This window comes from Oncorhynchus mykiss, chromosome 19, assembly GCF_013265735.2.
Source record: "Oncorhynchus mykiss isolate Arlee chromosome 19, USDA_OmykA_1.1, whole genome shotgun sequence".
Lineage (NCBI taxonomy): Eukaryota > Metazoa > Chordata > Actinopteri > Salmoniformes > Salmonidae > Oncorhynchus > Oncorhynchus mykiss.
Genome location: NC_048583.1, coordinates 41,165,528 through 41,192,900, shown reverse-complemented (window position 1 = coordinate 41,192,900; position 27,373 = coordinate 41,165,528). Strand labels below are relative to the sequence as shown.

The window sequence follows — 27,373 nt, the reverse complement described above, 5'->3', positions numbered from 1 at the left end:
AGATTATTTGTTGCGATTGCAAATTTAATAAAATGGTGGTCCGATAGTCCAGGATTATGAGGAAAAACATTAAGATCCACAACATTTATTCCATGGGACAAAACTAGGTTCAGAGTATGACTGTGGCAGTGAGTAGGTCCAGTCGATGAGGGCTCCGAAAGACTTTTGGAGTGGGTCTGTGGACTTTTCCATGTGAATATTAAAGTCACCAAAAATGTGAATATTATCTGCTATGACTACAAGGTCCGATAGGAATTCAGGGAACTCAGTGAGGAACACTGTATATGGCCCAGGAGGCCTGTAAACAGTAGCTATAAAAAGTAATTGGGTAGGCTGCATAGAATTCATGACTAGAAGCTCAAAAGACGAAAACGTCATTTTTTATTTTGTAAATTGAAATTTGCTATCGTAAATGTTAGCAACACCTCCGCCTTTGCGGGATGCACGGGGGATATGGTCACTAGTGTAACCAGGAGGTGAGGCCTCATATAACACAGTAAATTCATCAGGCTTAAGCCATGTTTGTCAGGCTAATCACATCAAGATTATGATCAGTGATTAGTTAATTGACTATAACTGCCTTGGACATGAGGGATCTAACATTAAGTAGCCCTATTTTGAGATGTGAGGTATCACGATCTCTTTCAATAATGGCAGGAATGGAGGAGGTCTTTATCCTAGTGATTGCTAAGGCGAACACCGCCATGTTTAGTTTTGCCCAACCTAGGTCGAGGTACAGACAGGCAGTTAACCCACTGTTCCTAGGCCGTCATTGAAAATAAGAATTTGTTCTTAACTGACTTGCCTAGTTAAATAAAAGTAAAATAAAAAATTTAAAAAATAAACAGACACGGTCTCAATGGGATAGCTGAGCTGACTACACCAACTGTGCTAGTGGCAGACTCTACTAACCTGGCAGGCTGGCTAACAGCCTGCTGCCTGGCCTGCACCCTATTTCATTGTGGAGCTAGAGGAGTTAGAGCCCTGTCTATGTTGGTAGATAAGATGAGAGCACCCTTCCAGCTAGGATGGAGTCCGTCACTCCTCAGCAGGCCATGCTTGGTCCTGTTTGTGGGTGAGTCCCAGAAAAGAGGGCCAATTATCTACAAATTCTATCTTTTGGGAGGGGCAGAAAACAGTTTTCAACCAGCGATTGAGTTGTGAGACTCTGCTGTAGAGCTCATCACTCCCCCTAACTTGGAAGGGGCCAGAGACAATTACTTGATGCCGACACATCTTTCTATCTGATTTACACGCTGAAGCTATGTTGCGCTTGGTGACCTCTGACTGTTTCATCCTAACATCGTTGGTGCCGACATGGATAACAATCTCTCTATACTCTCTACACTCGCCAGTTTTAGCTTTAGCCAGCACCATCTTCAGATTAGCCTTAACGTCGGTAGCCTAGCCCCCTAGTAAACAGTGTATGATCGCTGGATGATTCGTTTTAAGTCTAATACTGCGGGTAATGGAGTTGCCAATGACTAGGGTTTTCAATTTGTCAGAGCTAATGGTGGGAGCCTTCGGTCTCTCAGACCCCGTAACGCTGCTTAATGGGGAGAACCGGTTGAACGTTTCTGTCGGCTGAATGAATGACACCGGTTGAGCATTCCTACAGCATTTCCCTCCAGAAGCCATGAGAAAGTTGTCCGGCTGCAGGGACCGTGCGAGGGCATTTATACTATCTTTACTATCTGTACTTACTGGTGGCACAGACGCTGTTTCATCCTTTCCTACACTGAAATTACCCTTGCCTAACGATTGCGTCTGAAGCTGTGCTGGCAGCACAGCATAAGGCGATCGTTCTCCTGTATACTATGAGTACAGCGACTGCAATTAGAAGGCATCATGTTAATGTTACAATTTGCTTCGGCTGTTGGAAGTCCTGACGAACCATGTCCAGATAAAACGTCCAGAGTGAAAAAGTTGACTGAAAAAAAGTTGAGGGAAAAACTAAAAATATGAACAGTAATTAAAAAGTAAAAAACGTAAAGTTGTCAGGTAATAAAGTAAGCTTTGCAACAAGATGCACAGCAGCACGTAAACAAGTCTGCAAGTTGTGACCGGAAATGACAAGCAAATTAATAGATTTCATAGGCACCTGTATTTGATCACATGATGGTCGATCTAAGCTAGGAGCTGCACAGACTTACTTATCTTTCATGACATAAAACAACATTGTACCATATTTCATATCTGCCTTGACAGGAGCGAGTCAACATGGCCAGGAAGGTAGAGAAGATTGAATTCCACAACAGCAGAGAAGCAGCACAACTCTTGGTTTATGCAAGCAGCAGAAGCTCTGGAAGGGGGACCTGGATGATGTTTTGCTTGGTAAGACTACATCATTAAATTAGTTATCTAGGAGTGGGAGGTTGCCCCATGAGAAACACAGAAATAAGACGGCCTTGCATAAATAGATCAGAGTAAACTGACATTTTGTTTTTTTTAGGGGGAGGAAGGATGAGGAGGATGACGGGCAGCAGCAGAAGATGGTGAAGGTCACCCGATTTCTCAGCCTTTATTCAAGAATGTGATGAAGACCAAGTACCCCACACAGATGGGTAAGCTCTCCCTGCCCAACATGCCCCTACATGCTTTGGAAACGGCCTTGACCAGTGTCTCCAATCAGAAGGAAAGACAGAAACAAAAGAAAAAGCAGCAGCAGCGTTAAAAATGATTGTAGTCTCAATTAGAATGTTGGAGATTGAATTTATATAAATGGAAATACAGTGCAATTATTAACATTTTCACAAATGATTTTAGAAGATATCAGTCGTGTTTTTGAATAAATACTTTTTTTTGGACATTCAAGAAAGTCGAGCGGAGTCTACCGCATATGCGTTCACTGTAAATTACAAAACAATGCTAGAAACGTTTTTGTTTGAGAAACTTCTTAATCACAATGTACATTTATTTGAACACTTAACTACCGGTAAACCTGAGATAAGTGGAGGCCTTCATCAAGCCCCTCAATGGCAATGTGGGTAGAGAATGTCATAGTGGGCTGTTTTGTATAGGAGGTGTAGGCAGGGCTCCGCTCCCTCTGGAATCGTGTGGTGGGCCAGGCGGTGTCCGTCTCCCCCCTCCACGGAAGCAATGTGGATGCTAACTCCTAAGGCCTCCGACAGAGCCAGAATATCTACGTGATCACACTCCATCGCCATGGTTTCCACTTCCTGGATAAGGCAAGAATGGACATTGTAAGTATATACCCAAGCAGAAACAGAGGCTACCAAAAAATTGTCATGTCCTTGATTGGTCCCTAAAACACCAATTATTTTCCATTAATTGCACCACCACTAGAGAGCAGCAGAATACTTTCAGACATTAGTTTTGAGTGGTGAGACTCTTTGACAAGAGGTCTGATTGTCTTTGAAGAAAAGTATCAGCAGCATCTGGCATACTTCCATAGCACATTAATAAAACAGAAGTTAACTGCAATATGGTCTTGAGCGCAACTCATACTGACCCGAGTGCAGTAAACCTTGAGACTGGGTGCCTCCACAAAGTGGCTGAAGAAGTCGGCATGGTTTTGCAGGTAGGCTGAGGTGAGCAGCCTGAGGTATTGCACCATACTGTCGGAGGTAGTTTGCTCATTAAAGAGCTGGAGCAACGCGTCACCCTGCTCATCAGCTTCACATTGTTCTAGGACACCTACAAACTAAAATATGAATTGTCCAATAATTAAAACAGGCTTCAATTACATGTCTGACAGTTAATGTGACTAGTCATCTTTATTGTGAAGGTGCATTATTAGATTATTTTTAAAACGGTACAAAGTTAAATGTAAACTTACCATGTCAAGCATGTCTTTGAAAGAGCTCTCATCAAAGCCTGCAGCCAATAATTCTTTGCTACTTTGTTTCACTGTTTCTTTGAATCTGAGATATGGAGAGAAAATTATACATTTTCATCCATTATTTTGAAGTGGCCAAGCCAAACACAGGTAAAGGGTCCAACACATGGAAAAATGTATGCATACTAGGAAGGAATTTACCTTTGCAAAGCTCTATCATTTTGCAACAATGATTCCAGGTGTCCAAAGCAGAGGGCTCTGTAAAAGCAATTACCATCGCCCCTGATTTTCCTCATGTACTTATACTGGCTGCAAATCTCCTGCAAAACAAATAAGAGATGTGTCGGTGAATTTGACAAATTCAAGTATTTTAGGCTAGTTAAATGATCTTACATTACTATGTATTTGAGTAACTAGTTAGTCCATATGCAATTTGTTAAGTAAACTGTAAAGTAGTGTTAACAATGTAATTTACACTAAACAAATATATAGACGCAACATGTAAAGTGTTGGTCCCATGTTTCATGAGCTGCTATTTAAGACCCCCCCCCCCCCAAATAAAACCATCATATGCACAAATAGCTTATTTCTCTCAAATTGAGCACACATTTGTTGACATGCCTGTTTGTGAGCATTTCTCCTTTGCTAAAATAATACAGCCACCTGACAGGTGTGGTATATTAAAAAGCTGATTAAACAGAATGATCATTACACAGGTGCACCTTGTGCTGGGGACAAAAGGCCACACTAAAACGTGCAGTTTTGTCACACAACACAATGCCACAGATGTCTCAAGTTTTGAGGGAGCGCGTAATTGGCATGCTGACTGCAGGAATGTCCACATCTGTTGCCAGAGAATGCAGACCATCTGTATGGTGTCGTGTGGGCGAGCAGTTTGCTGATGTCAACGTTGTGAACACAGTGCCCCATGTTGGCGGTGAGGTTATGGTATGAGCAGGCATAAGCTACCGACAACAAACACAATTGCATTTTATTGATGGCAATTTGAATGCACAGAGATACCGTTACGAGAGGCCCCTTGTTATGCCATTCATCCATCACCTCATGTTTCAGCATGATAACACACAGCCCCATGTCGAAAGGATCTGTACGCAATTCCTGGAAGCTGAAAATGTCCCAGTTCTTCCATGACCTGCACACTCATCACACGTCACCCAATGAGCACTTTGGGATGCTCTGGATCGACGCGTACGACAGCGTATTATAAGGAAATTGAAATACAACTCAGTAAAATTATTGAAATGGTTGCATGTTGTGTTTTTATATTTTTGTTCAGTATAATTCTATTTGTTTTGAAATATCCAAGGAATATCTATCCAAAGATGTCAGAGATCCCACAGCAGGCATGCAACGTTAAGCTTTGTGTTTAATAGCCTAATTTAGTCCAAACTTGAATTCACATGCTCGTGTGAGCATTTTTCAATAGCTATATGAATAGGCATTATTACCCGATACTTTGCAGCTTCCACCTCCAGCAGATATGTAGATATTTCTTCTCTACTTGAAACAAACTGTCCTGGTTCCGTCTGTAAAGAACAGTCATTGGCTAAATTAAATCTAATATAAATCGTGTAGTGACAGTAGTAAAACATAATGCTTTGTTAATTCCTACGTTAAATAATGTTTTTGTTGCTTAAAGATAACATTACCATACTTGAGGCGTCTCAAAGAACAGTCGAATGATTTTCTTTCCACCTTGATGAGGATAGGTTAGCATGCTACAAAGATAATCATGGTTAGAGAGCTAGCTAGCTAAGTAGAAACAGATGTAAATGTTTTCAGAATTGTCATCCTGTCTCGCGGGCTAATCGCGTGGTAAAACAGAACACGACAGTTGTACGCAACAAAGAGACAATGGAATGAAAAGTAACATCGAGAGACATTCTAAAATTATTTCATTTTCGAGCATCATTCTTCTTCGATGAGGTTTAACTGCGATAGGCATCCAAAAATGTTTGCATTACCGCCACCTACTAGACTGGAGTAAAACTCCCTTATGCTTTGCTTTAACAATAAATAATAATAATACATTTATATTTGAGCAACATTAACAACCGGATATTTAGAAGTGCTATAGTTAGTCCATTCAGAAGTCTTCATTTTTAAAACAGCAACCACAACTCATATTTATCTGTTTTTATTCATTTCAAAGAGACTGGTTCAAAGACATTTTGTCAGATGAACATTTTGTAATATATATTTTTTAATGAATAAAGCAAACTAATGAACATTGGAATTCATCCTAACAATTTTTGAACATCAATCTTTGATTAGGGTATATGAGTAATGCATGTACAACTGCATGGTATAACCCCAACAATTTCCTTCATCAGCAACTTATCACCACAAACTATACTATTATAACAGTATTACAACAACCTTAAATACAAATGTAAAGTAACTTTTTAGTTGTGTTTTACTGTTAATGTTTTTCAGTGATCCTCTGTTCTCTGGCACTCGTCTATCCGTCATGTTGCTCTCTTCTCTGTCTGCCCTCTCCTGAATGTATTCCTGTAAATATGGTAAGTAATAAAATAAATTGTTAGTTGCAATCTTGCTTGGGGAAATATAATATGATTAAACTATACAAAATCTTTATTTTGGAAGAAATCATGGATAATAATACATTCTAAATAAAGTATACTTTATAAATGAGAACAAATGGGATCTCGGTCAAGGTAATTACTAATACATAACAATGCAATTAGACATTACCTTTACCATATCCATCATTGTCAGCATGTCCATTTCTTCCAGAGGCCCATAGTGGTGTAAGTAGCACTGTTCTGCAAGTTTTTTCACAGCTCTAAGCAAGCTACCAACTTCCTCAACCTGACAAGAGAGGTGGAGTGGAGGTTATTGTGACATTATTATTGGTTACTATTGAGTTAATGTCAAATGGTGGCGGTGCTCAGACCTGGTCTCGGGACTGGCCTTGGTGCATCGTCAGGTTAATCTCAGTCTGTTTGTTTTTCTCCTTGGCTCTATCCCACTGGGCAAACAGTTCAGACAGCTCCCTGTTCCTCATCTCATCTGCCTCAGAGGGAAAGAAGACAACACAGTCTAACCTGGCCCCAGACAATTCATGAACCAAAACCAAATGGTTTATCATTAGCACATATAGAGCACAGTGTACATGCATTTCTAAGCATGTATTTATATGTCTGACCAGCTTGTTGGTGTTGTGCTCCTGCTTCAGACTGTCCAGGCTGTGCTGGCCCTGCTCCAGCTCCTCCACCAGCTGGCCCAGGTGCTCCACCAGATGGGTGAGGGACAGGGTCTCAAGGCGTCGGATGATGGTCATCACCAGGGAGTCTGCCCCTTACTCCAGGTGATCTACATTCACAGTCAGATAAGGAAACAAACATACTTATTGTATTGTACCTCACTTACAACATACACTGTATACTTTGTTTATTAATTGGAAAGAGCACTCAAATGTCTCAATATTTCTGCCAAACATTAGATTTCCAGATCCAGGTATAATTGATTCAACTAAAAGTCAAACAACTTACTCTCTGGGAGGAAATCTAAAATGTTCATCATGTAGTCTTTGTACATTTTGTGCTTGGTCACCTTATCCTTTAAATAATGCTGCCTGTAGGGGTTGGGGGAAATATGTCAGGTAAAGAGAGTCCAAGATTTCAGGTGAGAATGATATGTCCAATGTTACTCCAGCTTTTCAGTGAGCTCCTCCTTCTGTTTCAGATCGTTCTGCTTCCTCGCTGCCTGGTACTTCTTCAGGGCCCGCCGGCGCAGTTGAGACCATAAACCTAGGGGAAAAATTCAAGAGATGATGTACACATAAGCAGGTTACTGCTGTATATATTGCTGATAAGGATTCGGCTCTCTTTCTATTGTAGGTTCTATTTTGAACATAAACAATATCTGTATAATTTCACCATGGTATTGAAATTCCTTCGCTCATGGTGAGTGGTGTAATGTACAGTGCCTTGCGAAAGTATTCGGCCCCCTTGAACTTTGCGACCTTTTGCCACATTTCAGGCTTCAAACATAAAGATATAAAACTGTATTTTTTTGTGAAGAATCAACAACAAGTGGGACACAATCATGAAGTGGAACGACATTTATTGGATATTTCAAACTTTTTTAACAAATCAAAAACTGAAAAATTGTCTCCAGGACTCTGCTAGCGGCCGGGAAAATTAGTAGTTAAATTAGCTGTGTAATTAATACTTTAAAACTTGTATTTATGCTTTATGATCCCACTGCATTTCACCATCACTGGCCATAAGAATTATCCACATCAAATGTACAGTGCTGTGAACAAAATATTTGCCCCCTTTCTAATTTTCTCTACTTTTGCCTATTTTTGATACTGAATGTAATCAGATTGAGTGAACAAATAACACATAAATGACATACTTATTTCATTTATCTCATAAACAAAGTTATGCAACACCCAATGCCCCTGTGTGTAAAAAGTAATGGCCCCCTTACGCTCAATAACTGGTTGTGCCAACTTTAGCTGAAATTACTTCAACCAAATGCTTCCTGTCTCTCACATCGCTGTGAAGGAATTTTGGCCCACTCTTCCATGCAGAAGTGCTTTATCTTAGCGATGTGTAAGTTTTCACACATGAACTGTTTCTTTCAACTCACATCTCAATTGGGATTACAGTAGGTCTGGACTTTGCCAGGCATAATGGGACCCATCTCATCCAAAAAGGTATACTTTTGACTCATCTGTCTATAACATTCTTCCAAGAGTCTTGATGATCATCCAGGTGCTTCCATGTGCTTTTTGGAAACTTTAATCAACTTTTTGGATGAGATGGGTCCCGTTATATCTGGCAAAAACCAAACACTGCATTCCACAGAAAGAACCTCATACCAACGGTTAAGCATGGTGGTAGTAGTGCGATGGTTTGGGGATGCTTTTCTGCCTCAGGACCTGGACGACTAGCCTTACTAGAATGAACCATGCTGCTCTGTATCAGAGTATTCTACAGGAGGATTTCAGGCCATTCGACTGTGAGCTGAAGCTGATGCGCAGCTGGGTCATGCAGCAATACAATGATCAAAAACATACAATCAAGTCTACATGAAAATTGTTAAAAAGCAACACATTTGAAGTTTTGGAATGGCCTAGTCACATTCCTGACCTAATCCCAATTGAGATGTGTCAGGACTTGAAACGAGCAGTTTATGCTTGAAAACTTTGCTGAGTTAAAGCAGTTCTGTATGCAAGAGTGGGCCAAAATTCCTCCACAGCGATGTGAGACACTGATCAACAACTACAGGAAGCATTTGGTTGCAGTCATTGCAGCTAAATATGGCACAACCAGTTATTGTAAGGGGCAATTATTTCTTTACACAGGGGAATTGGGTGTTGCATAACTTTGTTAATTAAATTAACAAAATAAGAATGCATTTTGTTTTTATTTGTAAACTCAGGTTCCCTTTCTCTAATAAAAGGCTTTGGTTGAAGATCTGATACCATTCAGTATCCAAAACATGCAAAAATAGAGAAAATCACAAAAGGGCAAATACTGTTTCATGGCACTGACTTATGTTTTGTGTGCAAATCAGATCTAATTAGAAATACTTACCTCTTATAACAGGTGTGTGATTGGCATTTTCATCTCTATGTCAGGGGGAATATATAATTCTAGTGTTTAATGGCAGTGTAGTGCTAAAATTCTTAGTCCATTACAAACTTAACTTAAGCTGCATAATTGTGCAATATAATTTAAATGCAAATCATTGTTGCATCCAATTCTCATGGGCCTACGATATGATTAGACCTATCAATAAAAGTTTATCATGACATAAGGATTGTGGCCCAATGGTAGGCAAACCTCTAAGGGATTTGCAAAGCAAAACAGATGAGCTATCATGCATAATGCATACGATTCTAAAAGTTGATTGTTACATACCTAGTTTACTCAAATTGCGTTACAAAAATGTTTTTCATTCTATTTTCCACTTGCATTAATATGAGGGTAGTCTTTATTTATAAAAGGAAGAGTCCGTATTTGTAGGTGTTGCAACTGAACTCCATTAAGTTTATAAAACTTAGCACTTGCACTTGTTGTGTTCCTGAAAGAATGGTTCCATGCACACGAACAAGAGAGCGACAAAGGTCTTTCCGGATTTGGGTGTACAACTGAACTTGTGTTACATGTTGCCCGGGAACCAGAGGGGAGGCAAGAGGGAATGCAAGGAGAGCGTTCTCCGTTGTCATAGCAACTGTGGGGAGGCGTTCAATTTCACAGATGGAAAGCAAGTGAAATGTACTCCATAAAATGCATACTTGCCTTGATAAGTTGTTGACTGACATTGAGAAATAGGTTGTGTTTGCAATCTAGATAGAACAATTATTATACATTTCATTTTTTAAATATAGATGTCCGCATACATGGTCAATAATTGTTAGGTATCCAACCAGCTTGATCAGCACCAGCATTTTCTTAATCCTGTTTTGACTTCAGATACTTTTCCAGATACAGTAGGTATGGGTCTAGTTCATTTGACACTAAGAAAATGAGACGCATTTAATTTATGTCAGTAGGCTTCAGTTTCAATGAAACAAAGTATCAACTGAATATCAATTTGGGTTGCAACCAATGATGTGTATTACACCTAGATGACTAGGGGCGCTGTTTTGAAGCCACCACACAGCCATTTTGGTACTCTCCATTGTAATAACGAATATATACAATTTTGGAAGCTACACCACCGGTCAAAAGTTTAAGAACACCTACTTATTCAAGGGTTTTTCTTTATTTTTACTATTTTCTACATTGCAGAATAATAGTGAAGACATCAAAACTATGAAATAACACATATGAAATCATGCAGTAACCAAAAAAGTATACAAATATTTTTTTAATTTGAAATTCTTCAAATAGCCTAATTTTGTCTTGATGACATCTTTGCACACTCTGGGAATTTTCTCAACCAGCTTCACCTGGAATGCTTTTACAACAGTCTTGAAGAAGTTCCCACATATGCTGGGCACTTGCTGGCTGCTATTCCTTCACTGTGCGGTCCGACTCATCCCAAACCATCTCAATTTGGTTGAGGTCAGGGGGATTCTGGAGGCCAGGTCATCTGATGCAGCACTCCATCACTCTCCTTCTGGGGAAAACAACCCTTACACAGCGTGGAGGTGTGTTGGGTCATTGTCCTGTTGAAAAAAAATGATAGTCCCATGGGGGTGGCAGGTAGCCTAGTGGTTAGACCATTGGGCCAGTAACTGAAAGGTTGGTGGGGATCGAATCCCGAGCTGACAAGGTAAAAAATGTGTCGTAATGCCCACTGTTCCTAGGTTGTCATTGTAAACAATAATTTGTTCTTAACTGACTTGCCTAGTAAAATAAAACAATATTTTTTTTTTAAAGCCCAAAACATATGGGATGGCAAATCGCTGCAGAATGCTGTGGTAGACATGCTGGTTAAAAAATCACAGACACTGTCACCAGCAAAGTACCCCCACACCATAACACCACCTCCTCCATGCATTATGGTGGGAAATGCACATGCGTCTCACAAAGACACGGCGGTTGGAAGGAAAAATCTCAAATTTGGACTCCAGACCAAAAGACACATTTCCACCAGTCTAATGTCCAATGCTCGTGTTTCTCAGCCCAAGGAAGTCTCTTCTTATTGGTGTCCTTAAGTAGTGGTTTCTTTGCAGCAATTCGACCATGAAGGCCTGATTCACACTGTCTCCTCTGAACAGTTGATTTTGAGATATCTTGTTACTTTAACTCTGTGAAGCATTTATTTGGGCTGCAATTTTTGAGGCTGGTAACTCTAGCGAACTTATGCTCTGCAGCAGAGGTAACTGGGTCTACCATTCCTGTGGCGGTCCTCATGAGAGCCAGTTTCATCATAGCGCTTGATGGTTTATGTGACTGCACTTGAAGAAACCTTCAAAGTTATTGAAATGTTCCGTATTGACTGGCCTTCATGTCTTAAAGTAATGGACTGTCATTTCTCTTTGCTTATTTGAGCTGTTCTTGCCATATTATGGACTTGGTCCTTTACAAAATAGGGCTATCTTCTGTATGCCCCCACCCCCTTGCCTTGTCACAACACAACTGATTGGCTCAAATGCATTAGGAAGGAAAGAAATTATACAAATTAAGTTTTAAGAAGGCACCGGTAGTGTACATAGACTTGTAATCACTGGCCACTTTAATAATGTTATATAATGTTAACATACTGCTTTACTCATCTCATATGTATATAATGTATTCTATTCTACTGTATTTTAGTCAATGCTTCTCTGACATTGCTTGATCTAATATTTGTATATTTCTTCATTCCATTCTTTTACTTTTAGATGTGGGTAATTGTTTGATACTACTGCACTGTTGGAGCTAGAAACACAAGCATTTTGCTACACCCACAATAACATCTGCTAAGTATGTGTATGTGACTGTCACGATCGTCGTATGGAGGGGACCAAAGCGCAGCGTGGTTAGAATACATTTTTCTTTATTTCAGGAAGAACACAACCGTGAGCGCTATATTACCAATGTGTTGAGGTGCAACATAACATAGACAATAACCCACGAAATACCCAAAGAAGATGGCTGCCTAAATATGGTTCCCAATCAGAGACAACGATAAACACCTGCCTCTAATTGAGAACCAATCTAGGCAACCATAGACCTACATAAACACCTAGATGGAAACAACTCCATAAATCTACAAAACCCCTAGACAGTACAAACACCCTAGATGAGACAAAAACACACATATCACCCATGTCACACCCTGACCTAACCAAAATAATAAAGAAAACAAAGAATACTAAGGTCAGGGCGTGACAGTGACCAATAACATTTGATTTGACTTGATAGAAAGATAGACATTTAGTAAAATACCAAGTCCATATTGGGGCAAGAACAGCTCAAATAGCAAAGAGAAACGACAGTCCATCATTACTTTAAGACATGAAGGTCAGTTAATACGGAACATTTCGAGAACTTTGAACGTTTCTTCAAGTGCAGTCGCATAAACCATCAAGCGCTATGATGAAACTGGCTCTCATGAGGACCGCCACAGGAAAGGAAGACCCAGAGTTACCTCTGCTGCAGAGGATAAGTTCATTAGAGTTACGAGCCTCAGAAATTGCAGCCCAAATTAATACTTCACGGAGTTCAAGTAACAGACACTTCTCTACATCAACTGTTCAGAGGAGACTGTGTGAATCAGGCCTTCGTGGTCAAATTGCTGCAAAGAAACCACTACTAAAGGACACCAATAATAAGAAGAGACTTGCTTGGGCCAAGAAACACCAGCAATGGACATTAGACATTAGTGGAAATTTGTCCTTTGGTCTGGAGTCCAAATTGGAGATGTTTGGTTCCAACTGCTGTGTCTTTTGTAAGACATGGTGTGGGTGAACGGATGATCTCCACATATGTATTTCCCACCGTAAAGCATGGAGGAGGAGGTGTTATAGTGTAGGGTGCTTTGCTAGTGACCCTGTCTGTGATTTATTTAGAATTCAAGGGAAACTTAACCAGCATGGCTACCACAGCATTCTGCAGTGATATGCCATCCCATCTGGTTTAGGCTTAGTTGGACTATCATTTGTTTTTCAACAGGACAATGACCCAACACACCTCCAGGCTGTGTATGTGCTATTTTACCAAGAAGGAGAGTGATGGAGTGCTGCATCAGATGGACTCCACAATCCCCCAACCTCAACCAAATTGAGATGGTTTGGGATGAGTCAGACCGCAGAATGAAGGAAAAACAGACAACAATTGCTCAGCATATGTGGGAACTTCTTCAAGACTGTTGGAAAAGCATTCCTCATGAATCTGGTTGAGAGAATATCAAGAGTGTGCAAAGCTGTCATCATGGCAAAGGGTGGCTACTTTGAAGAATCTCAAATATAAAATAGATTTTGATTTGTTTCACACATTTTTGGTTACTACATGATTCCATATGTGTTATTTCATAGTTTTAATGTAATCACTATTATTATACAATGTAGAAAATAGTACAAATAAATAAAAACCCTTGAATGAGTTGGTGTTCAAAAACTTTTGACCAGTAGTGTATATAGGGCTGCAGCCTCTAAGGTGCCACGCTGTATCACATCAGGCCGTGATTGGTCCCATAGGGTGGCGCACAATTGGCCCACAATTGGTCCTGGTTTGACCAGTGTAGGCCGTCATTGTAAGTAAGAATTTGTTCTTAACTGACTTGCCTAGTTAAATAAAGGTTAAATAAAAATAAAATAAATGAAAATGAAAATGGAGCAGGATTGCGTAACCGGGTGAAAGCCGGCTAGTGGTGGCTATTTAACACTCTGATGGCCTTGAGATAGAAGATGTTTTTCAGTCTCTCGGTCCCAGCTGATGCTCTGCAATTTTCAGCAAATATAATTTAGCAAGTTGCTAATCCTGTTGTAAGGAGATATGTTGATAAACCCGTTGTTCAGAAAGGCGAACATTATGCTAGTTACCGTGGTGGTGGTATGTTTTAGGACGTAGGCCCAGTGGTAATGGTATGAGATTGGATTACATTTACTTGACTGTAAAGTTAGACAGAAAATAGCAATCAATCTAAAATGAACCCACAGCCTCAACCAGTGTTATTGTCTAATAATAACAGATCTTGGAAATATGCTTTGGGTGCTCTGGAAACCGAGCAGAGTAGAAATAGTGTACTGAGACTGTCAGAAAGAGCTTTGGGAATTACATAGATGGAAAAATTCTGCATTACCTGCATAATACTTATGTTTAGCCATAAATATGTTTTAGCCTATATGCTTTTTCAAATATACTGTAGAAGGCTTTTGACTTCCCCATAGATAGATTTGTAAAATTTCTAATCAAAGGCATTTCATTTTGGCAGGGTTAATCTTGTTATTTCTGGATGGTGACTGTTTATTTTCTTAAGATTGAGTGATTTATCTTATGTCACAAAAGTTGATGTATATTACCGGGGACTGTAATTCAAGCTGTTCTATGGGTGATTGTAATACTCCTTCATAACCTCTGCCATAACCATGCAAGCCTTCAAGACAGAGAGAGGCTTTTTAGTGAAGCAGAATCAAGTAGAACCAAACAAAGCTAAACATGTCCTTAAAAGGCATCACCACTGCTGGGGCTGCTTGCTCTCTGTCGTCTGGCAGCACAGATAGCTCTTTTCTCTCACATCAACACAGGAGTGACTGGCCCTGAGTTTACTCCACATGCGGAAAACGTATGACTGTATGTTGATGCTGCTTAAGTTTGATACTGCATTAGTTTGTTGTGCGCTCTATCTCTCTCATCTTATTTCATGATTGTACAATTTTGAAGGGAAATTCTAACTTCTATGTTTGATGAATGAGTGGAATATTTTGTTTAATGATGAATTGATTCATGCTGTTAACTACCTCCCAGGTCCCTGTGTTGCAACTCCAGGACCAACAGGCACATCACTGGGCTACGAGGACAACAGGGAAGTGTTGCATAACCTAGTTGTTGAGTGCAACATGGTGACCACCAATGGGACCATCCCAGCCAGCCTGTCCAGAACACTATGCCAAAGACAAAATATCGATAACATGGATACCTCTAACTCTCGGACTCACCCCACTGCAATCCACTCATCCTTCAACTCTTTGAGGTGAGCCCAGAAAATGAAGATGTCTTTTTAATGCCTCTGTTCAAAATAATTGAGTGCATTATACTGTATCAGATGTCTAACAATCTGCAGGGTCAGGTACATGTTATTTCTAGTTAAATAAAGGTTAAATACAATTTTTAAAATTAACGTAGTTACATCAAAGATAAAGGAAGTAAAATTCTGAACCCCTATCACTATGATATAGTGGGTTATACAACAGCTGTAGGCATCAAACTCTGAAGGGCATTATGTTGTATTCTAAAGCTGCAGTGTTCAAACCTTAGACAATAGTCACTTATGCTCATATTGTTAAGATTTCCATGCTGTCAGCATTTTTTGCACAAAAGCCATATGGTAAAGAAGGTGCCATTTGACTTATTTACCAAATGGGGTTGGGTTTATAATTTTGTTATAATAACCCTTGCATTTTTTTTTTTTTTACATTCTCACGTTATTGACAATTCCAGTAGCATTAACACAATACCTTTTTCAAATGTATCATAATATAAAAACACCTGCCAGTTCAGTTAGGAAATGCCATAATAAAAAACTAAGGGGGTGGAGAACAGATGCCCAAGGTATCCTGATGCAATTTGCTTTTTATCTTTGAGCGACTGATTCTGGAGTGCCTTGACATATATGGTATAGTAGCCACCACCCCCAACACACACATGTCAATGCAGTCCTAAAATAATCTCTGAAAGCACAGCTGAGCCCTGGCTTTCCTCCCCCGCTGTTGTCATTGCTTCGACCGCTGCTCTGCCCCGTGTGTTCTCTACAACGCGTGTGGATCCGCTAAAACAATGACTAGATTTAGTTATTCTGAGTATCTATCGCAATTTTGTTATGGTGGGAACAAGGGCAACACATCTTTAAGCAAATTATCGAGCGATGAGAAACGATGCGTTGAGCGGCGACGGCAGAACGACATTACGTCAGAGTCAGCGGAGTGAGTATTTTGCTACTTGTGAAGCCCTGGGCAATCGGCCTATCAGTGATTTTATTTTAGTTGCCAGTGGTTAGATATATGGTTAGATGTAATGGCCATAATGTGTGCTTGTAAATGAAAATATGTTATCATTGATGATATAAGACCGACATTTTTCCTCGTTGTCTTTTTTATACACTGAAACAGACTACACAAATTTAGTCCACGGGGATTCTACTCATTATTTAAAAACATTAAAAACGATTTTTACGAGAGAACTTGGTATCATAAACCTGCATCTATTAACCTAGATTCTGCATTGTCTCTTCAAGTAATTTGCCTTCCCTCTGTTGTAGGGATGTAGAGCCAATAGTGTTTGCCATCCAGAGAGGAGATGCTCAAACTGTGAATGAGCTGTCAGTGGCTGCACCACTCAGCCTGATGAAAGAGAACAAAGACGGATGGATACCTTTGCATGAGGCTGCATATTATGGCCAAGCTGAATGCATTAAGGCACTGATGAAAGGTACATGTTGAAAGCATAATTTTTACAGTCTATCAATGTAAAGCCTTGCCTTTATTGTTGCGGTTGAATTAAATAGACTGGAGGATCATGAAATGGTGAAAAGAAGACAACGTACTTTATATATTATCAAAGTTGTAAATGATGTTTAAGCATTGTGTGTTTACATTTGTGCATTGTAGCCTATGCATATATTTCTCCTCCAGCCCAACCAGGGTCAGTTGACAAGCGCACCCTCCAGGAACAGACTGCTCTGCTCCTGTCAGTTTCCGGTCAGCACTTGTCCTGTGTGCAGTGCCTTCTACAGGCAGGGGCAGACCCCGACATCAGCTGCAAGAACAAAGAGACCCCCCTATACAAAGGTACATCTCTCCACATAGGCTATAGCCTGAGAGTGGAAGATAATGATACCTCTGTTTTTAAATAGATGGCCTATTCTAAAGCATGGTATCTTCTGCCAGGCTAACCTAATGTCATCTGATGCCTTCCAGCATGTGAGCGGGAGAACGTGGAAATAGTGAGCCTCATCCTGTCATTCGGGGCCACAGTGAACCAGAGGTGTAACCGGGGCTGGACAGCACTCCATGAGGCAGTGTGCAGGGACAACATGGAGATCTGTGAGATGCTGGTTAGGGCAGGAGCCACCATTAACCCTCCTAATACCTACAGCATCACACCACTAATAGTAGCAGTCCAGCAAGGACGTGTAGATGCCCTACGGTACCTCATTAGAAAAGGTAGGGTTTACTGTATGTAGTTCTGTAATGTCTGACATGACATGTATGGCCACATAATGCATCCATGCTATATGGCTGTTAATTATCACCTTATTGAGACAGACAATGGCCTCTTAAAGTGATTAAGTGATGTGTTCTTATAACAGTCGGTCAGTTCTTTGCGATGTCTCTGACGTTGTGTTCTTTTCCCCAGGTGCTGACATTAACATGCAGACATGTGACGGTGCTACAGCCCTGTATGAGGCCAGTAAAGATGGCCACAGGGAGATAGTGGAGCTGCTACTATCTCACAACACAGACGCCAACAAACCCACCAAGACAGGACTCCTACCTCTACACATTGCTGCTCAGTATGGACACCATGAGTAAGTTAGAATGCACTATATGGCTCTTGTCATGTCTGTATTTTGTATTACTCTTATGTACAGTACTAATGTCCACTTGTTCCAGGATTGTGACCCTGCTTGTCCCGGTCACCAGTCGGGCCAGAGTTCGCCACAGTGGAATCAGCCCCCTCCACCTGGCTGCAGAGCACAACAGGGACATGGTCACAGCCATACTGCTCAAGACAGGAGCCGACGTCAATGCCACACTATCCCCCAATCGCTCCATGCGGTATTCGGATCACCGCACCACACCACTTTACTTTGCCATTGCCAATGGGAGCAGTAAGACAGTAGAAATGTTACTGAAAGCTGGTGCTAATCTGAGCCTGGACCCAGTCAACCCTCTACTAGCAGCTGTAAGACACGGTTGTGCCAGGATTGTCTCTCTACTGCTGGAGCATGGGGCCGATATTAACACAAGCATCCCAGCCTGTCCTACCACCTTCCCTGGTGCTATTGTACTCTGCCTGAATAACCTACCTCTTCTCAAGTGCCTTTTGGATAAGGGCTGTGATGCCCAGGCCTGCTTCAGATGTGCTTATGGTTGCGGCCCACATCCAGCACAGGACAGCATGGGCAGCATAGGTGTTGACATCAGCAAATGCACCAATGACATGTCTCTTCTAACCTACACAGAACCTGCTGTCAGCAAAGTACAGGTAAGTCAAAGTAGGCTCCTATTGCCGTGATCACAATTATTATGGGAACTTGATTTTTCAAGAAGGCATGATGCTCATTATCTTTTCTTTCTGTTCATCCTAATATCCCTTAGTTTTGTGAGTTAATCTCATTACCATCCATGTGTAACTGGGAAGGGCCCGTCATAGACTTGCTGCTGGACTATGTTGGTAATGTTCAACTGTGTGCCAGACTCACCGAGGTCCTGGGCGGCCGGCGAGAATGGCCCAGCATCAAGGCCAAGTCATGTGAGTACATCTAGACACACACACACACACACACACACACACACACACACACACACACACACACACACACACACACACACACACACACACACACAAACACACACACAAACACACACACACACACACTCAAACAGGAGGGACAATCTAACACAATTTCCCATGCTGTTTCCTCAGTGTCATCCCGTCCACTGATGCACCTATGTAGGTTAAGGATCCGTGAGCAGGTGGGTGTGTCCAGACTCAGGTCTTTGGACAGACTACCCCTCCCAGACAGACTGCTGCAGTACCTCAGCTTGCCCAGACACAGCTTTGATGACTTCTGCCCCGATGGCAAATAAGGCTTATCAGTGTCCTGTGTTGTGCCTTATAGTATATTACCTGTTTACAGGAGTTTGGGCTGTATTTATGGATTAGTAATTATTACTTGATAGGGTAAAATGTGTGTAATGGCAAAATATGTGTGTGTGTGTTGTTTGCACATAGCATGTGTGTATGGAAGTGAGCTGCAGTTCTGAGTGGATGGGTTGACAAATGACAACAGATAGCCAAAAGCCACAGCAGTTGATAATCTCTGAAGAAGTGCAACGAAACTGAGTTTAAATGAAACTCAAGGTAAGCTTTTAAAATACCTGTGTCATTTAGATGTTTAGGCCCAGGCAAACAAATGCAGACAATCAGTTTGATGGTTTATGGAATGTACTTGTATATTCAGCACTAATTTTGTAATATGCTTTTAAAGTGTGTTTTCAACAGACCTTCTGCAATGAGTGTAGGCCTATATAATAGTCCAGTTGTTGTTGTAATGTACTGTAAATGTCAGTGCCAAAATGTATGATCCTGTATTGGAAAAGGTGCTGGTACCAAAGAAAAAAATCGAAACATCTGCATTTTATTTAAAAAAATAAATGTAAATTCTCCACTTAACAAGTATTATTTACAAACAGAAAATATCCAGAAATTCTGTGGGGGGGGGGGGGGGGGGGGGGGGAACGTCACTGTCAGTCTGTTTACCTTTGTGGAAAAATATCAGTGAACTACAACAAGTCATTTCGATCAATTCGTTTTTAAATCAGTGTATTTTAGAAATATATAGCCTACACAAACACCATGAAGTAATCAACACACAAGCAGACCTTTCCTTCAGCATAGCTGATCACAAATAATCAAAGAATGAACAACTTCGAATGTCACTCCAATCCTATACCAACACATGTGAAGTATAGAATTAGAGAGAAGGATGATGAAGTATAGTCTACATTTTTCAGTTTTATACAGTGCTATGATTTTATCATTAATTCCTCTTAGATTATATGGAAGCCAAGTGGTAGGTAAACTAACGTTGCAGGTCTTCCGAGCAGAAATAGCCTATTTGGTCTGAAAGACTTAAGTGCCAATGACTGACTACTCTTAAAAAAAAAGAGAAATACCAAGTTTGAAATAAAAACATATGGCATTGCAAAGTCAACTAATTCATATTTACATCTTCATTGTTGCTTATTTTAATGAAGAATTGCGTATTTAAAATGTATTTATACGTGCATAATTGTGTTTAAATGAATCCAAACACGCTGAAAATCGATGAGGGGACCGTGGGTTTAGTCGGTATGGGTTTGACCACGACATGCGTTTGGTTATTATGTCCGTGTGCCATATCAGGCGTTTCAATTTCAGCCACTGAGGCTTTTCCCCAGAGTCCCACAGTTGAGTGGGGAACAACTATGTGACTCTGGAAGACGTGGTGTCCATGGTACTGAAACGGACAGCAACCGCACACACTGACGTTGTGAGAGACCAAGTCCACGTTGAGCGGTTCTTTTTCGATAGAGCCAAGTCGATTGGATTGAAACAAGGTCGGTTTTGGTTCCTGGTGATTTTTGATTTTTTTTTCAACCCTATTGATTCGGGTCACACCTTGGCTCTTTTTCCATCCATACAGTGAAGGTTCTGTATTGGTTTGGGCTAACCGGGGTTCCTCCCAAAACGATGCAGGGAGTTGACGTTTCCTCATGGGTACCTGATCTTGCTTGCTGTTAGCACTGTCTGCAATTGGGTTCTGACCCATCCTTACGTTCACCTCGTCTTGCGCACCCGAACCCCCTTTTTCATTGATGGGCGTCATGCTCTGGTGAATTGACTCCAAAGAATACGCGCTAGACTTGTCCACCAGGGCTTTGACGATGCCAGACTCCGCGGACCTGTGTGTGTGGCATCTGGGCATCCGAGAGTATTTCTGAGAAAAACGCTTGAGCTGTTTCTGCAGGTATTTCCTGTGGTCCACAGAGCGCCTGCAAGGGGCTGATTTGTCTAGAGCTGCTTTGATGTCACTGGATGCCAAGTTTACAAAGTTCAGTAACGTTTTCACTTCACTGTCTGCACTTGCCATTTTAAACAGTGTGAAAGTGTAAATGGTTTAATCCATACTACCAAAAATGTCCATGCAAATGATATTCTTCATCTTAAAAATCTGAGGAAAAAGTGAATGGCATCATTGAGAAGCATGCGCAACCAAATTTGTTAGGGTAAATGGAAAACATATTAAGAATTTAATGTAGCCTACTTACATGATTCGTTGTTCATGAAGAATCCCTCAACAATTACACAATTACGCATGATAAAACAATAATTCGCCTACACAATTGCACATAGCCTAAAAAAACATCGGTTGCAAGTTATCCATTCATATCCACAAATAGAACGTACCATGTCCCCTGTAGAGGATTCCCATTCCTGTCTCTATCCCAGACGCAGTCTGACTGCTTCAACAAGTTGAATGAATATAAACTGCTTGTAGTTATGGTGCTTTCCTTGAACCAATCAGCGACCCCAGGCCCCTCACAATGCTCCCCAATCAGCCTCCAAGCGCCCCAGTATTGAATTCTTTGCCATCACAAATTGTTGTCATGGAGATCCCTCAAGAAAAGCAGCTAATATATGCAATATTTCTGCCCGGTCTTCCGCGCGCTCATGGAACACCCATACAATAGTTTATCCAAAAGTTTACATATTTCCCGTAGCATTATTATTCTGACTAGGCTGAAATGGACATGCTTCATCACTGCGAGACAACATTTGTTACATTCAACTGTTTTGTTCTAGACTCCCCCCTCCTAGAGTGATGTCAGATGTAGGATTTGGTTGGGGGGTGATCTAAAGAGCACATATCCATGGAAAGGGGCCTGAGCGCTCAAGAATCTTGTCTTTCTATTTTCCCCCTCAATTGAGCTACACAAAAGCTGAATTACTCATTCAAACCTCGCGGGACAAAGGGAAAGGAGCTGGATAGCACTCCTGCATTTGTAGTCAAACATTTAGAGACTTAAATCGAGTCGTCATGAAGGAGAAAGAGTTGGACAAAGCCCATAGAATTGCCATCAGCAAACATTTTCCTGTGTCATATTAGTGGGTCTCCATAGCTCCTTCTGGCCGGCGGACAATAGCACAAGTTTGCACACTCGAATACTGTCACCCTGCCAACGGCAACAAGCGCCCAAAACAGGACAATCCCCGGAGAAAGCAGGCTCCGCGGGGAAGGTTGCAATAGAGGAGGAAAAAGGGACTTGTGAAATGCTAATTGAGCTCCATCCCCCTATTGAAGAAAAAATAGTACCTTTCGTTCCATTGAACTAGCTCCTCTTGGCAGCAGTGTGGCATGAGATGTGAGGAAACCGTTTGTCTGGTAAGTAACCTACACCACACGCCTGTATCCACCATACCGCTTCGCTGCCCTCAGCCCTGACCGCAAGACGTTGTTTAAGCACACCTGTAAAGGACGATAATATTCATATTTATTGACTTTTCAGAGTCAAATGCACTGTGTATCCATTACATGTTATAGGCGTATCATGTTTTATAACTAATAATTTACTAACGTGTTATTTCTCTCAGAATATGTAGCCTGAACTACATAATGTCTGAATTACATATATTTTAACTTGTCCAATCCCTGGTTTGAAGGGTTGAGCTGCTCATGCTGTCGGCACTTGGAGGCAACAGGACCCTATTTTCCATCTCTCCTCTTCTTCGTTCACCTTTCTGTTAATCTCAAAGGCCAATTAACAATGGTGCACCCCTCCCCTGCCCTGTCGACCTACTCCTGTGCTTTTGAAGTGACTGAGAATGAGAGAGAAAGAGGAAGTATAGTGGCACCAATAAATCCTACTGTGTCCCTGTATCCATGACAGTTTGAATAAAAAAGATGAAGGCGAGGTTTGTATTTTCAGATTGTATGTGATGTGTAATGGGACACAGGCAAGGGTAGATTGTAGAATAATAAAGTTCTGAGCCCCATCAGACATACGGTTTAGGGCTCCCGGGAGCGCAGCAGTCTAAAGCACTGCATCTCAGTTCTAGTGTCACTACAGACCCTGGTTCGATCCCGGGCTGTATCCCAACCGGCCGTGATCGGGAGTCCCATAGGGCGGCGCACAAATGGCCCAGCGTTGTCCGGGTCAGGGGAGGGCTTGGCCAGGGTAGGCCATCGTTGTAAAATAAGAATTTGTTCTCTCAAGGATAGTACCCTTTTTTTAAACTTTCGCCTAAAATGACATACCCAAATCTAACTGCCTGTAGCTCAGGACATGAAGTAAGGATATGCATGCTCTGGATACCATTTGAAAAGAAATACTTTGAAGTTTGTGGAAATGTGAAATTAATGTAGGAGAATATAACACATTAGATCTGGTAAAAGATAATACAAACAAAACATTTTTGTTGTTGTTGTTCCTTCATCTTTGAAATGCAAAAGAAAGGCCACACTTTCAGAGGTCTAGGTGTAGTTTAGTTTGGCCACCAGATGGCAACAGTATGTGTGCAACGTTTCAGACTGATCCCGTGAAGAATTACCTTACTGATCAATATTTTGTATCAAGTCTGTCAGGAGTTTGCCAAAATGTGCCGAATTGGTCAGTTGATTCATTTTCAAGTACATAACTATAGAGAACATAAAAAAACGCTATGGCAATACAAAAAAAAATGTTTACACACTCCCAGGAATGTCATACATAATGGATCATTAGCTTATACACTAACTTTCACACATCTAGATGGCTGGGCAGGGTGGGTGTGGAGACAGATACAGCAGTGGGGGTCGAACTGTAGACCCCAGTTCCTACATTTGAACATAAAAATTGATTTATCAAGCAAAACTATGCAACATTTTATCTCTGGGATCCTCAGGATGACAAATCAGAGCAAGATTACTGAATGTAAGTACGTTATTTACCTTCAGAGGTGAATGTATCAAACTAGTTGCCATGGTAATTTTTTGTTGTTGTTGTACACTCTCCTCAAACAATAGCATGGTATTTGTTCACTGTAAGAGCTACTGTTAATTTGACACTGCAGTTAGATAAACAATAGTTTAAGCTTTCTGCCCATATAAGATATATGATGTTCCGGAAAGTTGGCTGTTGTATACAACATCATTCTAGTCACTTTCGCACACTTTGAAAACAACCGTCCCGGTTTAGGGACACTCATTCCGTAGAGGTTAACTGACTTGCCTATTTTTATAAAGGTTCAATAAAATAAATAAATAAATAACATTTAACTGGAAAGGACGCACTAATCAAATCAAAGTCTGAATCACTGTAAAACACTGTTGCACTTATCCTTGAATAATAACAATGTTATTACCCTAGTAACTTCAGATGTTAGTAGTCAGATCTTAAACACACACCCCATTGTAACCACTTCAACCTCCCTGGTTCTTGGTTGCCAATAGGCCACTGTGTTGACAGCACAAGTCTCCCCCTTGCCCTCTGACCCCCTATCAAGCTCTGCCCCCAGACCCAGCAGCTGTCTCTCTGGGACTCCCACCAGCACTCTCATTAGCATACGGCACATCCACGTCACACACTCCAGACTGAGGTACTTCCAACATATTACGGTAACAGTTTACATTATGACACGTTATGACACAATTACTTTAGTACTGACATTGTATTCACTTGTTATTTATGTTCATGATATCAAATCCAAACACATATTGTATCGTATTAATATGGTGTTTTTAGTATTCAAGGCTCTAACCACTTAACCCCATAATTTTCATGTGTTGATGCACAAGTATTCATATTGGTAAATTGGGGCGGCAGGTAGCCTAGTGGTTAGAGCATAGGACCAGTAACCGAAAGGTTGCGAGATCAAATCCCCGAGCTGACAAGGTAAAAATCTGTCATTCTGCCCCTGAACAACGCAGTTAACCCACTGTTCATAGGCTATCATTATAAATGAGAATTTGTTCTTAACTGACTTGCCTAGTTAAATACAGGTAAATAAAAATCACATCTCTTTTCCACTAGATGGCAATAAACCTCTACACAGTCTAGAACACTGTGAGGACAAACAAGTCAAGGCTGTAAAAAAGCTTTGTTTAAAACAATACACATTGGGAAACCATAGTTACTTTTGAAAGTGTTATAATTACTTAAGTTTATGTATCCTTAGTTTTTGTTATGCACAAGTGATTAAGTCTTTAGATGACCAGTCTTTAGTGGGTATAAGTAATTAATTCTATAGTCTACACTGTAGACTACACTCTATGGCACTGTTATAAGATAATGATAACCAATCTATCCTGATTAGCAAGAGGGTCTTATCCTGAAGTCTGTGTGATGTTTGTCTCTATGGAGCATGAGGATGTGAATGATGGTGTTATGGCAGGTGTTCTATGGTTGCTGCAATCAAGTGGCGTCAGCTGGACAGGAAGTGGATGATGTACAGCTTCCTTCTTGTCAGTTAATCGATACAGGGGTAGGATAGACTGGAGGAGAGGATAGAGGAGCAAAACTACTAAACAGCTCCCTCAGGAGAACTCTAACCATCCAGAGAAGACATGTTATGCCAGCACTTAAGACTTCAGCTTAAATGTAATCCTCTCTGGACATGCCTCTCAATAGTAGCAAAACACAGTTACATACTGTAGGCTACAGTTGAAGTCTGAAGTTTTTACATACACCTTAGCAAAATACATTTAAACTCAGTTTTTCACAATTCCTGACATTTATTCCTAGTAAAAATTCCCTGTCTTAGGTCAGTTAGGATCACCACTTTATTTTAAGAATGTGAAATGTCAGAATAATAGTAGAGAGAGTGATTTATTTACTTTCATCACATTCCCAGTGGGTCAGAAGTTTACACACACTCAATTAGTATTTGGCAGCATTGCCTTGAAATTGTTTAACTTGGGTCAAACGTTTCGGGAAGCCTTCCACAAGCTTCCCACAATAAGTTGGGTGAATTTTGGCCCATTTCTCCTGACAGAGCTTGTGTAATTGAGTCAGGTTTGTAGGCCTCCTTGCTCGCACACGCTTTTTCAGTTCTGCCCACAAATTTTCTATAGGGCTTTGTGATGGCCACTACAATATCTTGACTTTGTTGTCCTTAAGCCATTTTGCCACAACTTTGGAAGTATGCTTGGGGTCATTTGGAAGACCCATTTGCGACCAAGCTTTAACTTCCTGACTGATGTCTTGAGATGTTGCTTCAATATATCCACATCATTTTCCTACCTCATGATGCCATCTATTTTATGAAGCGCGCCATTTTTTTTCTGAGGTCTTGGCTGATTTCTTTAGATTTTCCGATGATGTCAAGCAAAGAGGCACTGAGTTTGAAGGTAGGCCTTGAAATACATCCACAGATACACCTACAATTGACTCAGATTACATAATTTAGCATATCAAAAGCTTCTAAAGCCATTACATAATTTTCTGGAATGTAAACTGTATGTAAACTTCTGACCCACTGGAATTGTGATACAGTGAGTTATAAGTGAAATAATCTTGTCCGTAAACAATTTTTTGAAAAATGACTTGTGTCATGCACAAAGTAGATGTCCTAACCAACTTGCCAAAACTATAGTTTGTTAGCAAGATATTTATGGAGTGGTTGAAAAACGAGTTTTAATGACTCCAAGCTAAGTGGATGTAAACTTCCCACTTCAACTGTATATAAAAGACAAACGTGTGAAAAAGAAAAACGTTTTGTTCCCTAGAAGACAGAATGCATTGCATTGCTGCAGTATACGTGTTGACTGAATTTATCTTCATCAAAAATAACTTGGATAATTGGTGTGGATGCCAGTTAAATTTCATGAAGCCAACAGCATTCTTAAATGCCAGGTCTTGTGTCTAACTTATCGCTCATGACAGAAAGGGCTGCGAGCTCTGTTATTTCTACTGCACTAGTCAGTAGAGCTTGAAATGCCAACCCTTCCCTCTGGCCACCTCCTTATAATGAGCAGATTGCTGGTGATATAGGCATATAACAACCGTGCTTTGACTTGATTGGATTGTTTTTAAATACCATGAAGGAAATATTAAGCCTGAAATTGGATGTTAACATTTTAATTAAATACTGCATCAAAAATAATTCCCCTTTGCCACTGCAACAGAAAAAGCAATAGAGTTTGATGTGCTGTGCAAATAGTCATACCGTCATGGTT

General features: G+C 40.7%; 2 protein-coding genes and 1 long non-coding RNA gene across 8 annotated transcripts; 1 reads left to right on the top strand and 2 right to left on the bottom strand.

Annotated features, from left to right (window-relative positions):
- Positions 1–2,505: 2,505 nt before the first annotated feature.
- Positions 2,506–5,776, bottom strand: LOC110497868 (ubiquitin thioesterase OTUB2). The gene is made up of 6 exons (XM_021574313.2): positions 5,470–5,776; positions 5,269–5,346; positions 4,001–4,119; positions 3,800–3,884; positions 3,473–3,664; positions 2,506–3,179 (listed from the first exon to the last, which is right to left on the bottom strand). The coding sequence occupies exons 1-6, from the start codon at positions 5,470–5,472 to the stop codon at positions 2,973–2,975; spliced, it is 684 nt and encodes a 227-aa protein (XP_021429988.1). The 5' UTR covers positions 5,473–5,776; the 3' UTR covers positions 2,506–2,972.
- LOC110497867 (ankyrin repeat and SOCS box protein 2) lies at positions 3,092–19,868 on the top strand. 6 transcript variants are annotated; one of them, XM_036954821.1, is made up of 12 exons: positions 3,092–3,203; positions 6,257–6,342; positions 7,020–7,151; positions 7,529–7,632; positions 15,202–15,427; positions 16,712–16,881; positions 17,061–17,240; positions 17,370–17,615; positions 17,809–17,980; positions 18,066–18,660; positions 18,774–18,927; positions 19,102–19,868. In XM_036954821.1, exons 5-12 carry the CDS (start codon positions 15,294–15,296, stop codon positions 19,263–19,265), a joined length of 1,815 nt encoding a protein of 604 aa, XP_036810716.1. In that variant the 5' UTR covers positions 3,092–3,203; positions 6,257–6,342; positions 7,020–7,151; positions 7,529–7,632; positions 15,202–15,293; the 3' UTR covers positions 19,266–19,868. The 6 variants fall into 6 exon arrangements, with proteins under 6 accessions (XP_036810716.1, XP_036810717.1, XP_036810714.1 ...); XM_036954822.1 differs by lacking the exons at positions 3,092–3,203; positions 6,257–6,342 and having other exon boundaries at positions 7,009–7,151; XM_036954819.1 differs by lacking the exons at positions 3,092–3,203; positions 6,257–6,342; positions 7,020–7,151; positions 7,529–7,632 and adding an exon at positions 14,933–15,027.
- A 116-nt stretch (positions 19,869–19,984) lies between these two features.
- LOC110497869 lies at positions 19,985–21,710 on the bottom strand. The gene is made up of 2 exons (XR_002469729.2): positions 21,489–21,710; positions 19,985–21,391 (listed from the first exon to the last, which is right to left on the bottom strand). It is a non-coding gene; the product is annotated as an uncharacterized LOC110497869 (long non-coding RNA).
- Positions 21,711–27,373: the final 5,663 nt, after the last annotated feature.

What these genes read in the sequence shown, in the direction of transcription:
- LOC110497868 (XM_021574313.2), bottom strand. An exon ending in TGGAAGCTGCAAAGTATCGG is followed by an intron (nt 4,120 to 5,268) that starts GTAATAATGCCT and finishes TTTGTTTTGCAG; the next exon opens with GAGATTTGCAGCCAGTATAA. An exon ending in AATGATAGAGCTTTGCAAAG is followed by an intron (nt 3,885 to 4,000) that starts GTAAATTCCTTC and finishes TCCATATCTCAG; the next exon opens with ATTCAAAGAAACAGTGAAAC.
- LOC110497867 (XM_036954819.1), top strand. An exon ending in TCATCCTTCAACTCTTTGAG is followed by an intron (nt 15,428 to 16,711) that starts GTGAGCCCAGAA and finishes CCTCTGTTGTAG; the next exon opens with GGATGTAGAGCCAATAGTGT. An exon ending in CATTAAGGCACTGATGAAAG is followed by an intron (nt 16,882 to 17,060) that starts GTACATGTTGAA and finishes TGTGCATTGTAG; the next exon opens with CCTATGCATATATTTCTCCT.